The sequence below is a fragment of the Notolabrus celidotus genome, chromosome 17, assembly GCF_009762535.1.
Source record: "Notolabrus celidotus isolate fNotCel1 chromosome 17, fNotCel1.pri, whole genome shotgun sequence".
Taxonomy (NCBI): domain Eukaryota; kingdom Metazoa; phylum Chordata; class Actinopteri; order Labriformes; family Labridae; genus Notolabrus; species Notolabrus celidotus.
The window spans coordinates 23,525,847-23,539,461 of record NC_048288.1 but is presented as its reverse complement, the minus strand read 5'-3'; the positions used below and the strand labels follow the sequence as shown (position 1 = coordinate 23,539,461).

Below are 13,615 nucleotides of genomic sequence, written 5' to 3'. Positions count from 1 at the left end.
AATTTACTAAATTGAAGGTTGGCTCTTAATAGGGAACTAAAACATAGTTGGAGAAAATTTATTTTAGCATAATCCTGACTAAAACAACCAGATTTCATGCAAGTACAGTTGAGTATCTATGCAGAGCCAACCTCAACAAGGCTGGACAGTGACACTGAAGAGGAAGAGTCTGAGTTGGATGTTGAGGAAGTGGACATGGAGGATGTTGATGAGACCCAGGAAGAACCCATTGCCTTAAAGGGTTTAGCAAAAATGCAGAGGCTAGGTTTGAGAAGCTTGAGGGAAGATGCTTTTTTATTTGCATGTTGAATGGGACTTTGTTGGAGGGAGAGGGGTTCTTGTCAGTTAACATTTTGAATGGGACTTTGTTGGGATTGCATTTTTGTTAATTTTTGAATGGGTTGGGTCGGGGGGATGAGTAATATTTGACTCAACATTCATGTTTTTGTTCTTCAATGAAAGAATTGATTGTTCAATAAAATATTTAACACTTGATAAAGTTCTACTTACAAATAAATCTGATTTAATTATATTATTTTGGATGGAGGTCTGCTTATAACAAAACAAATATTAATGCTTGGATATGATACCTTTCAATTAAATTACCCTCAATTCCCAGTTAATTCCCATTAATTCCCACAAATCCCATAATAATTCCTTTGGAATATTTCCAAAATTCCCCAGCTTAACTTCCCATGGAAATTTACCAGAAATGTACCACCCCTTTGCAACTCTATGAACTAGTTATTCTACTCTTTATCTAATGAAACAACATAACATTTACTAATCAGATGTAACTTGTGCAAAATTACTAATTAAAATACATCTAAAGGAAGATGTGTTCTGCTGTGAAACAGGCCGCTGTCAGTGAAACTTGGAAAATATAAGAAAAAGTGACAACAAACGAGATGGAGGAAGAGGAATTCCCTTCTCTTTTAAGTGCTCCTCTAAATAGACACTTGACACACGAGTCTACAGCTGCTAAAAACAGTATCCCCCATCATCCTACATCTCTCCTGGAGCCTTAAAGATAAGCGTCTTTGCCTCATCATTCAAACACATCACAGCAGTCCAGGCTTCTGGCTGCTGCTTTAAATAAACACTTTATCAGATCAGAGAGACATTCTGGCTCCAGATAACTTTCAGCTACTACTGTACAGCGCACGGAGGACAGGTGATGTCACTGAAAGAGAGGGGGGGAAATATGCAGTGTTTAACCCAAGCCATGCAAAGAAACCTGATACTGTAACTGCAACCATACAAGTGTCATGTTTTTACACACAGAGAAGTACCTCCTCAGAGAGCCATCAGGCCATCCAGATAACTAACCAGCTCTTGATGCTAATAGACGTGACCCTGATAATTTAAATAGCCACACTAAGAATACAACGCGCATTGTGAGGCAGTCATGTGTCCCTACATGCTGACTGTAAGAGTGTGTGGTGGGATGAGGGTCACTGGGATGGAATGTGAACGAGTGCCCTTTTGGCTCTGACACAGACTGTGAGGGACAGCTGGGGTGTGAGAGGACTGCTGCTGCCTCACCAGCATGCCGAGGGGCTGAGCCGGCCATGCTGAGAAGAGCTGTGAGTCTGAGAAACTAGGAACTGAAATTTAACAGACTATTAAGTTTCTAATCAGAAGAACATGAATTGACAGAACAACTGATATGATATGGTGACTGGAAAATGAAAATCATTTAAATTTATTTTCTAGTTTAATCCTCTATTTATAATATAATTTATTGATGTCAAACAGTTACTGCTTGTTGGCATCTTGGTAAAAGTTAGTTGACTGTATACATCAGGGATCAGTCTTTGGGAAGAACTTCACTTTGGTGACACCAACCAAGAGTCTAAACCCTAATCTGAACCTGCATCAGGAAGTAGTGAAGTCCGTCAATTTTACTGTGTATGCGCCTGCGGCAATTTCAGGAACACTGAGATAACAGAGTTAATTACAGCCAGTAGAAAAATAAGCTGACAACCCAACAGTGCAATGGAAAAATTATAATGAGAAGCTCTCAGCTTGCAAAGAAATATCATTTTCGGGCTATTTTTGAGAAAGTGGGGCACGAGACTAGTGCACCAAAGGAAGGTTTTAACTTGTGTGATGCAACCCTTGACTTAAAATGGGAAGTTAGCTTAGAATCAGGCATGTGCCACTTTGGTGCAGCCAGGCCCTCTATTATTCTCATCAGACATCTGGTGTATATGTGTTTTATGAATATACAACAATGTCTTTCATGAGTTAAATCAAAGGTTCCTTTCATAACAGTTGTACATTACCAGGATCTCCCTCTCAACTCTTTCCTCTTCAGTGATCTTACAAACTGTCAAACCTGAAACCTCACTTCATCGGAAAATCAAAGCACCTTGTTTGAAGCATATCACTTCATAATACCATACTCCGTTTGGTTATCTCAACATTTTCAACTCAAAGAAATACACGTCTAAAAGAAAAACATTTGTCTTTTTCTTTTGTTCGCTAATGGTCAGTTACAAAGAAGCCACTACAGTTTGAGAGAGACCACGTGTGCTGGAGCAGCGAATCCAGCTCCAACACAGCAGGCATTAACAGCTGCACATGCAATGTGGGTTAAGTTCTCTCAGACAATCTTAAAGTCTACAAGTAGGGCACATTAACTGAGTCATGATAGCAGTCTATTTGAAACTTACTCAACTTTCATGCAGTGACCTGAATATTAAAGGAAACATGATTCCTCTTTTAGTTAATAATAAAGTTGGCAAAGGGAACTTTAACTCTGTCTAGTGAAGATAAACTGATCAAAATAAAGAGAGAATGAATAAAAACAGAAGTAAAGACAGACACAAGGAAGTAGAAGTAAATAAAGAACCTACTACCTGTAGGATGGTAACAGAACAGAGCTGTGCGTCCACTCTAACTTACTCCTCTGAGGGTTTTGGGGGAATCAAACTGAAGCACTTGTCTGCTCCTCTCGGACCATACCCTCCCTCTCTGTCTAGCACCCCTCCCACCAGAGAGGCTCCATCCAATTCAGAGTCTGATTCAGGTTTAAAATATCGCAGAGGATAGGCTGTTTGATAGTGGGCAGCTGTCCCCTTCCCCCCTCTCGCCAGCTCTTTCACACACTCACACTTTTTTTTTTATCAGAGCAGAAAGTGCCCGGCTCCTGGCTGCGCTTCCTTCCAGATCAACCTTCTTTCATAGTTTGTAGTTTTTTTCACAGCGTCTTTAATCCCCCGTCCTTCTGTTTGGATTCTCTAGTCTTGATGTTTTGCTTCTATCTGGACGAGTCTGATCTTCTTCCAAACTTCTTCATCACTCCTCTTTTCATTTCTTCCATCAAGTTTCTTCTTATTGTAGGACAAATGACATCACTCTGACTGGACATGTTGTATGGGTTTGGCCTTGGAGCCACCATCTGTAATGTTGACTTGGGGGTTATTCACATGTAGGGAGGTCAACATTCCTGCTCCTGGAGGGGCAACTGGTGGGCTCTGGGTCGCTCAGTTTCCCAGCATATAAACACAAAGGATTCCAAAAGGAGATCTATTCTGAGCTCTGAAGGCCATTTCCAACATAGCACTCACAGAAATGCATACAACTTACACCTTAAGTGGACTGCACTCTTTTTGAAAAACCTGTTCCATGTAACAGGGTCATACCGGTACCTGAAAGTTTAGAATCAAGAGCGTCTTACCCTGTTGACCTTCTGCAGGCTGGTGGTGGGCAGTGCGGCCAGGGTTTTGTAGTCAAGTTTTAGAGGTCCAGTGCCAATGTTCTGGAGAGAAGTAAACAGAGAGCAGAGATGAGAGGGGGAATCGGCTTAAACGAGACTATTCAGAGTAAATCAGTTTTACTGGAGGAGGCTGTGTTTAGACTTTCAGAGAACCATGGATGACGTTCTATCTGTATATCTAAAAGGACTGGTGATATTCCATAAAACTCTATCTGTGTAATGTTTCCTCACAACAATGATGAAGGTCACTGGAGTGCATTTAGATTTAATATTGCCCCAAAATTACATCATTTATCTGTTTGAGCCAGACTGTATAAAATATGGACGTAGTATCCGTGACATCACCCATCTGTTTCTGAAACACTGTTTTAAGGCCAATCGGCGGCGGCAGCCATATTGCTGCTGTCGAGCGATTTTGACGTAAAGAGGCGGGCTTTGAGCCTCTTAGCCAACAGCTACAGGGTTCCCGTCTGTCAATCAAGTCAGCTGTGCCTCTCATTGGAAGACTCGTAATCTCAATATCTTCGAAATTGCCGCTTTAGAAAAAAATTCACCCCCCCCCTTCAGTGTGAGCTGATCGAGAAATGAGCTATCCAGACTACACTTGTCTTTTGTACCAGGATGTAAACATGTTTATTTCTGCTGTAAAGATCGGCTTCTTTTAATTGGTGTGTGCCGGGTACTTCCAGAGCCAGCCTCAAGCGGATCCTCGATGAACTGCAGTTTTTAGCACTTCCACATTGGACTCATATTTTTAGGTTGCTGCTTGGTTTGAGCATACATTTCCTTTTAAACTACAATTCCCTGTTACAAAACTACAAAATATTAAATGTTTACTTTTTATTTCAAAGATTTACCCACGTGACATTTTTGATTGAAAAGTTAGTCACCTCTAGTTAATCACATTGGTATCTCCCTATTAGGTTGAAAGAAATGAATCAAAGTTGTGTCTCCATCAAATACAAATAGTAGTTTTTTTTTAACCTTCCCATTAACTGTGGGGCCTTTTATTTTTACAGCATGACACTCTTAATCTTCCCCCACCCAGATACTCTTGCTCAATCTCAACCTGATACACCCAACACTAGAAGTTGTAGCGTAGGAAGCACTCATCCAAAATATGTGAACATGGAGCAGAGCAGCCAGTTTTTAACTGTACTCTACTCTGGCAGGACATCCTCCAGTAAAGCTACACCAGTCTGAATGTGGCTCAAGACTGACCGTTCTAAAAACAAACAAACAAACAAACAAACAAACAAACAAACAAACAAACAAGAGATGTGCCAGCGATGAAAACATGGCAACATTCAGGGGAGGAAGTGTGCTTTTGTGTCCCCGTAGCACAGACTGTTAGGTCGTCTGCAGAACTCTGGACAAGGAGTGTCTCACCTCGGTCTCCTCTTCTAGCAGGCGAGTTGCCTCCTCACGCTCCAAACGCATACGCTCCTTCACCAAGAGAGGAAGAGGAGGAGGAAGAGGAAGAGGAGAGTACACCCAACCACATTCAGCCACACAGTAATGCAATGAGAGGTTAAGATGGAGGATTTGCAGAAGAAGAATGAAGTGTTAGAGGGGGTGAAGAGGAGGAAAAACAGCAGTGGGGGGGGAGTGATGTGGAGACGCGATGATTGGATGATGTTGTATCACACCAAACACACCAAAGGGAGAGGAGAGAGGAGAGAAAACAGAAGGGAAAGAGAGGATAGAGTTTGCACACGTTAGAAAGTACTCTAATCATTAGCTATGGGAATTAGCAGAAAAAGCATGCAAGGTGGGACACTGCAGGAATAGATCTGTGAACACAATACCAACAGTGTGCGGAGGGGACGCTTCATTCAGGGGAAAACAAACCAACCTGAGCGTCTAACCTAAAGGCTCCGTTCAAACATTTTAAATCTCTTGCCTCAATGAAGCTATCCATCTGCTTCCCTGACTTTTACCTCAAGCGTTTTCAAAACAGTCACAGATTTTCCATTTCACTCACCACTTTCTCCATCTCTTCTCGCTCCCACTGCGATGTCTCTCTCACCATCTCAGACTCCTGGAGAAAAAAGATTTGATAAACGCTTAAAATTCATCCTGTAAATCTTTTAAGGAAGCACCGCCTGCTGTGATGGAGCCTGTACAACATAAAAAACTCAAAGAGAGCATCGGGGGAAAAACAGAATCTAGCCGACCAACAAGCCCCCTGACATTCCTCCACTATGGGCAGTCTCCCAAAAGCTAATCTGGACAAAATAAACAACTGTGCTGGCGCTTTCTGTGTGCTGAAGTGAAAAGATGGGTATGTGTGGTGTTCATGGTTGGAGTGAGTCAAACTCTGCTGTTGTTAAAAATTCCACCTGCTGACACCAAACTGCTGTGGAAGCAGAGTGGTGCTGTGGACAAAAACATCACATTCATGTGTTGACTCCTGTTAGCACATGATGGACAGTTTCTGTTATGTGATAGTTTTAACTGTGGTCTGGTTTATAAACCAGCACTGTTCACTTGATGAACAGGGCATGATTATTATATGCTAAATTTAAAATGTAAAGCCCAACAAGAGAAAAAAGACACAAGAGGAAAATTAGAAACTCTTTGTGCGATCAGTTTCATTCTTTGTAAGGGAACTAATGCTAGGCTACTTCGTTCCTGTCAAGTGACATGTGACCGGTGTACCTTTTGCATGATCTCTATCTCCTCCGGGCTCAGGTCTCGGTCTATAGAGGAGATGCTCTCCATACTGTTCTTACGGACAATGCCCCCAGCGAATGGGTTGGCGATGATACCAGGAGATGCCTGGAAATAACCCAAGATGAAACAGATTATAAAACAACAACAGTTAATCAAAATCATCACAAACAGATCAGGAGGGGTCAAGAAAAACAACAAAATATCAACATAGCTGAAAATGTATAATATGTATACTTACACCCAAGGGCACTGAGGTCTTTTAATCATGTTTTATAATAATAATAATAATAATAATAATACATTATTTATATAGCACTTTTCAATACAGGTAACAGAGTGATTTACAGTGGTCAATAAAAACAAGAAGTGCAAAGCAAAATGAAGCGATAAAAAATAAAATGTAATAAAAACATACAAACTTATAAAACAGACCCTTAAAATCACACAATAAAAGCTTTCCTGTAAAAATATGTCTTGAGTAATGACATAACAAGGGACTGACTCTGCAAGTCTGATCTCCTCTGGCAGGCTGTTCCAGAGTGTAGGAGCCCTGACTGAAAAAGCCCTGTCCCCTTTAGTTCTCAGTCAGGTCCTTGGAACAGTACAGATATTTATTCCTTATATAAATACACATCTGTACTGTCAGCATGTTTACTTCCTCTTCCTGTTCTCTTTCAATGTCTTAACATTTTGTAGTAATCCAGCTCTCTCACCTCCCCAGCAGCTACTTTTCGTGGGTCGAAGCCGTCGCACATCAGCATGCTCAGAGAGTCTCCCACAGCTCGGAGCACTCGCACCGCCTCTGTGTGCGTCATCCCCAGCAGGCTGTGGTTGTTCACCTCCAGGATCCGCATGCCCACCTGCAGTCTGGCATCTCTTGCTGCTGCGCCGCTTGAACTCACCTGTTTGAACATCGACCGAAGTGTGGATAAGTTGGTGACCACAACTAACTAAATTACCTACCAATTATTAACTGTAATTCAAGTGAATTAATTTGAGTGATCCTGGTTTCTTTTGAAATATTCTTACATATTGTCCATTTACTTTTTTAACAAGCTAGGATTTTAAATAAAGTGAGCTGTTAATAATCTTATGATGTGTCAAAAAGCCCTCATATTTCTTCTGTCGAGAAATGACAAATGCAAAGTTTTTATAGTATGATAGTTCCCGAACCTTAGAGATGAAGATTCCTTCATCTGTGGGGTCAAACGGATTTCCTGCATGTCCCTTTGCACCTCCCCGTATACTGATACCAAGCTTCTCTCCTTGCTGCTTCTGGATCATTATTTCCTGCAACGACACAATCAAAGCTGGTCAGGCGTGGTGAGCTAAGCATTTGTGAGTGCTGCTTCATGTACACTTGTTTGAACTGGAAGCCGAACCTGCATCCCAGGCGGCGAGGGGTCCCTCCGTACCAACATACGGATCTCCTGCTTGTTGGCCAGCAATGCACGCACAGCTTCCTGGTGTGTGGCGTGACGCAGGTCGATGGCGTTCACCTCCAGTATCCGGTCCCCAACACGTAGTCCGCTTTGGCACGCAAGGCCGTGAGGAATCACCTGATGATGAGACAGACCACATTAAATGATGAGATTTAGGAGATGCAAATAATGATTGTGTTATTTGAATGGTTGCATCTCTTTCCAAGTTCTACCTTTGAGATGAACACCCCGGGCTCGTTGATGCCAAACGGATGGCTGGCGTGATCACTGCCTCCCACAATGCTCAGACCTAGAGGGCCACCTGACTTCATCAGGATCACTTCCTGTTGAGATAAGAGGAAGAAAAGAGAATATTCACAAAATATTTCAATCCTAAAGTCTAGCAAAAGTGACATCAGGTCCAAAGTTAGCGTCAGGTCTACATTTGCACGTTCTCTAAGGAACACAAATGGATCTACTGGATCTTCACAGCACACTCTTAAGATCACAGCAGTGTAAACGCATTACTGATAACAGGGCCGATACAGCCGTCATCACAAGGCTAAACTCTACGCTACTACATTATTTAAGTTCCATCAAGCCTTCATACCATGCACCATCTTCTCTGGAACTGGACAGCATTAAGGATGAAGCGAGGCCAAATAAAAAACATTAACGCTGAAAGGCTTAACGAGGCTTCTACAGCATCCACTAACAAAACTAAAAAGCTTTCCAACATTTCAAAGTGCTGAAGTCACTCTCCAAAGGCCTCACCTCGATGGGATACTCGTCCTCCATTTGGCTTAGGTGGTTGGCTTGAAGGCCTTCCTCCTCCTGGTCTGGTGAGTCTGAGGGCTCTGGAGGTGGAGGGGAGTGGGCTCGTGCCCGGGACTGACCTGGAGAGCCCCCTGGAGCTTTTGGGTCTCGCTCCACCAGGAGTGCGATGGTGGGAGAGGTGCCGGTAAGGAGCGCTACTGCCTGGTCATGCCTGGCCTCTGTCATGTCTACACCATTGATCTGGATCGACAGTAAAACCAACCACGAAGGGAGTCAGCCCACCGAGATGCTCCCGATGACATGAGCAACGATGAGGATTAAGAAACAGATACATGCTGGAAACGGCATGCTGCCATCAGTCTCCTCTAACTTACGTCTAAAACAGTCTGATTTGAATTGAGTGAGTGATTGTGAGTAGATCAAAGTGAGTATTGTTATTTTGAAGAAGAACCCAACACCTACACAGAGCGACAGGAACAGACAGAGGAAGAGAGGGAGCGGGTAACAGCGGGCCGCTGCGGGCAATTTAAGCTGCGGGACGACTACGAGCAAGAAAAGCTATTCTTGTCTTAAAAGAGAGATCAAGTTTCCTAAAGCCAGCTCATGACTGCTTGTGATGCTATCTGTGCTGTATTCATGTATCAGTTCAACATTTAATCACCCAGTTTTGCCTTTATGGACTTAAAACACAAGTGGAAGTTGGTAGTGTCCTCAAAAGTTTGATCTTAAGTCAACAAAGGCAGGCAGGGGAGTCTGACTTTGATTTCATCGTTAGCTTTTCTAACCTTGGTTTCAGATCAAGGTTTAGTTTCAGACATGCACAATCTACCAAACTTTCCTCTACTCTATAGTGACAAGCAGAGGTCAGCACTGACCCGACAGTACCAGCTCTTACCACCGGCTGATGTGCTGCCTAACCTGCTGCCATGGCAACACGAGTGTCTGCCGTGACAGCAGGATGACAAGCTCAGCCCACTCCAGCCCAACACCGAACCCACCACCATCAAGCAAGGCAAGGAGACGCATTTAATGCATTAGTGAGCATGCAGATGTGAGGAAGAGTGAGAAAGAGGCAGCCTACATACTGGTAAGCAGTAAAGTATGGGGCACTGTTACTGAAGTTGTGCACACTGAAAATAACAACTGTAATTCTTAACATTTAGCTCCAAAATGTCATACAAATTTTGAGTGCATTTTTAAAAGTCACCTTTTGTAATATTTGTGATTTTCTTCACATTTAATATTGTTTTGAAAAATATATTGAGTTTTACTGTTAAATCTAAATCTAAATATTAAATGTAAGTGTTCAACGATAAATCTAAATGTTAAATTTAAATCTAAATGTTCAATGATAAATCTAAATGTTAAATCTAAATCAAAATGCTAAATTTAAATCTAAATGCTAAATATAAATCTAAATGTTAAATTTAAATCTAAATGCTAAATAAAAATCTAAATGTTAAATCTAAATGCTAAATAAAAATCTAAATGTTAAATATAAAAATAGATGTTAAATATAATTATAAATGTTAAATATAAATGCTAAATATAAATGTGAAATATAAATATAAATGTTAAATATAAATGCTAAATATATATCAAAATGTTAAATATAAATGCTAAATATAAATATAATGTTAAATATAAATAACAATGTTAAATATAAATCTAAATATTAAATATAAATAAAAATGTTAAATATAAATATAAATCTTAAGTATAAATATAAATGCTAAATATAAATATAAAGCATTTAGATTTACAGTGATTTTAACACAATATTTCTCAAAACCAAATTAAATGTTAAGAAGATTACAAATGTTCCTCTAAATGTCATATTAAAAGTGACTTTTAAAAATGCACTCTAAATCTTTATATTTTGGAGCTAAATGTGGAGAATTGTAGCTGTTTCAATTTTCAGTATGCACAACTTTACAAACGGCGCCCCATAATAAAGGACTAAAAGAAAAAGCTGCTGGAGGAAAAGAGAAGAGGAGACTTAGAAAGAAAGCAGAGAGGACAGTTCAGGAAGGGTAGAACAGTTTCACGTTCAGCACACTGGAAGAGTACGAATCACAATCAAACATCATCAGTGGGTTCACAGGAAGTGTGTGTGGTGAAAAGTGTGCATACATGTGAATACAAAACCATGCAAGATCTGTTTAAATGCTGAAAATGAATTTGTAAAGTGAGCTGAAGTGTGAGTGAAAGATAAGAAAGAGAGGAGTTTGAAGGTCATGCAGAAACGCCACAGCAATAAGACATCCAGTTAAATCTCACTGCTCCGCTGTTTAACCAAGAGAGCTACACAGTTAGCTTAAGAGGGGAGATTCTGGGTCAGAGTTAGTAGGAGGACTGTATTAGCGTCAGTATTAGCTGCCGACAAGAAGTTTGAGAGTGTAGAGTTACTTTGATGCATGTCAAGACAAATCAAATTTAAAACATCAAAAAATAACATTGTTTTTTTCCTCGACATAGAATAGTATGGAGCTAAACGAGGCCCAAACTCTAGACTAATATGGAGTGTAACCTCAGTGGCCCTGAGGTATCTAGTTTTTCTGTTACTCCCCTCTCGAGGTAATCTTAAAGGAGAAATAGAGAGCTGTCTCTGTTCTCAGAGCCGTGGAGTCACTGTAAGCGTAACCCTGTTTTGATCATGTGTAGTACTCTGATGCTCCCATGGAGATGAAGGGATGGATGTGTAACACTCACAGAGATGACTCTGTCGCCTACGCGCAGCGTGCTGTCTTTGTGTGCTGCTCCACCTTCTGCGATGCGAGAAATGTAGATTCCCTATGAAAAAAAAAAGAGAGAACACACATTTAACATTTTTGATCTACATGTTTATTTGTAGACAGATCACAGTTCATGAAAACTGGAATTAATGCATGGCTCAAAGCAAAACATGCATGCATCATTTTAATCCTTAAGTTGAATTTCTGAGTTTGGCGTTGGTCTCTTGAATTAAGTGTCAGAAGTATTTTTAAACGCAGAGAAATTCCAAATTCAACAAACTCTTGAATCTCAAGCTTGTCAGTGGCAAATGTATTGCTAACTTGCCTGTTAACATTCAAGACCATCCACAACCCCCCCCCCCCCCCCCCATCTCTGTCCGACCTCCTTCTTGTTCCCACTCCCTCCCGCTCCCTCAGATCCTCTTCCCCCATACACCGGTCTGTCCCCTCCACCCGTCTCACCACTATGGGGAGCCGAGCGTTCAGCCGCTCTGCTCCTTGTCTCTGGAATTCATTACCACCTCAACTCAGAAACATCAATTCCTCCCCCCATTTCAAATCACAGCTCAAAACACATCGGTGTCCTTGAGTGCCAAGAAAGGCGCCTTTAAATAAAATGTATAATTATTATTATTATTATGATTAGTTATATGATGGAATATTGAAGACTGTTGAACACTGCTGCAGATAAAACACATGTTGCTAAAAACTGTATCTAAAAACATTCTGTAAGGGGGAGAGGTGAAGTAATTATTCCATAAATCTTCTGTGGCCTCCCAAGTTTGTGTGTCAGATCACAGGGTCCAGGTCAGAAGTAAGATGGTGCAACAGGCTGCAAGCTGCTATGAATCAATCTTCTAACTGTGAGCTGTCCAAAAAAAGGGCTGCCAGCCAGTCAGTGATTTCTCTAAGTATGGATCTAAAGTTCCTCAATTCATCACCTTTAAGACGATAAGCTTTTAGCAAATCTGAGATAGAGCAGGTTAAAAAGGTTGCACTGAGTTGTAGATGCAAAAAAATCCATGAATCACAATGAAACAGCAGCAGAGTACTTCCTCATTCAAACACATCACAGCATACTCTGCTAATTAAAATCTTTCAGACATGCTGCCTCTTTGCTCTGGAAGAATTACATTTCTTTGACAAAATAAAACCAAGCTGAGCTCCTCATCGGACACATCCACACACTTAAGGTGTAAACACATGCAGGAGCAAAGTCCACAGCACCTCCTCCTCACATCAAGCGACAACCAGCCGAGTCACTGCATCTCTTTCACACAGCTTTTGAAGGAGAGGCGAGACTTACAGTCAGACCCGCCTGAATCACAAGTTTATGAGTCCTTTCCTCTTTGCGGGCCCAGTGAGCAGCACAAGTCGCAATGCAGTGCAGCACTGGCCCACATTTGCACCTCACCCCGTCCAATTACAGCGACTATCGGGTGTCAAGTCTGGCTATTCATATCTCCGTCTCCCTGGTGATGACTGTAAACGCTGCTGCTAGAATAGACTCTGTTAAAAGATGCTTTCTGCAAACAGTTTGTGGCCTGACTTACCGACAACAAGACTTAACCTGAGAATAACTGAGATGGTTTTATATGAGAGGGTTTAGTTTTAACTGAAAGATAACAGATTATCTAAAACTAAAGACACAAGAGACTAGAGATAATATGAGAAGGCAATACTTCAGTCCTTCTGATAGCTTTGGTTGTGTTTCAGGACTCTGACCAGAGTCTTTACATCAAAGTGTCTCAGTAGTGTTTGTGTATTTTACTGTTTTATTACAGAGAAGTCAGATTTTTTTTTTTTAACTGCAACTGTAGATGTATTTATGATTATGTTTTACACTCTGAAAACTAAAGACATACTCTCATCCAACATACCCCACAACTTGAACCGTTTGTCATTACGTTCCTGTTTCAAAATGACTGATATGACTTAAACTACAAGCTAAATATAAAACAAGGTAGCATTTAACTTTCTCACAATCTACTGAAATATAATCTCCTAATTCTCTAAATAATTAATATATTCATAACATTTCAGTGACCTGTGTTTGACAGCAAAAATATAGTGTTGGTGTTCTCTTCGTTCCGACATTATTTACCTGCAAACAATTCAGTCATTATTTATGTTTGCTAAATTAGCAGATTATTTTTAGCGTATCCTACAACATGTTTGAGCAAAGGCAAAATGCTTCTACTCATGACTCAGATGTCTCTTGCCTTTCACATGCAGAAAAAGCCTTCATATTAGGGATGTACATTTTAAGTATTTTTCGTAAT

The 13,615-nt window shown here is 40.8% G+C and overlaps 2 protein-coding genes across 14 annotated transcripts in view; one reads left to right on the top strand and one right to left on the bottom strand.

The window, feature by feature from the left end:
- The window catches only part of kif9 (kinesin family member 9), a 36,271-nt gene extending 28,778 nt beyond the window's left edge, over positions 1 to 7,493 (top strand). For 2 of the 3 annotated variants that reach the window (XM_034706283.1, XM_034706278.1), the window contains exon 22: positions 7,122 to 7,493. The gene's annotated coding sequence lies outside the window, so the exon portion shown is untranslated. The remainder of the gene's footprint in view (positions 1 to 7,121) is intronic. The other variant, XM_034706279.1, reaches the window with a different exon arrangement.
- scrib (scribble planar cell polarity protein) overlaps positions 1 to 13,615 on the bottom strand; it is an 84,067-nt gene that overhangs the window by 17,720 nt on the left and 52,732 nt on the right. For 8 of the 11 annotated variants that reach the window (XM_034706266.1, XM_034706270.1, XM_034706267.1 and 5 more), the window contains 10 exons: positions 11,311 to 11,391; positions 8,596 to 8,838; positions 8,055 to 8,165; positions 7,783 to 7,959; positions 7,574 to 7,690; positions 7,114 to 7,302; positions 6,386 to 6,505; positions 5,709 to 5,765; positions 5,114 to 5,170; positions 3,686 to 3,766 (listed from right to left, as the gene is read on the bottom strand). In XM_034706266.1, the coding sequence (XP_034562157.1) occupies positions 3,686 to 3,766; positions 5,114 to 5,170; positions 5,709 to 5,765; positions 6,386 to 6,505; positions 7,114 to 7,302; positions 7,574 to 7,690; positions 7,783 to 7,959; positions 8,055 to 8,165; positions 8,596 to 8,838; positions 11,311 to 11,391 (1,233 nt within the window). The remainder of the gene's footprint in view (positions 1 to 3,685; positions 3,767 to 5,113; positions 5,171 to 5,708; positions 5,766 to 6,385; positions 6,506 to 7,113; positions 7,303 to 7,573; positions 7,691 to 7,782; positions 7,960 to 8,054; positions 8,166 to 8,595; positions 8,839 to 11,310; positions 11,392 to 13,615) is intronic. The other 3 variants (XM_034706268.1, XM_034706274.1, XM_034706277.1) reach the window with 1 other exon arrangement.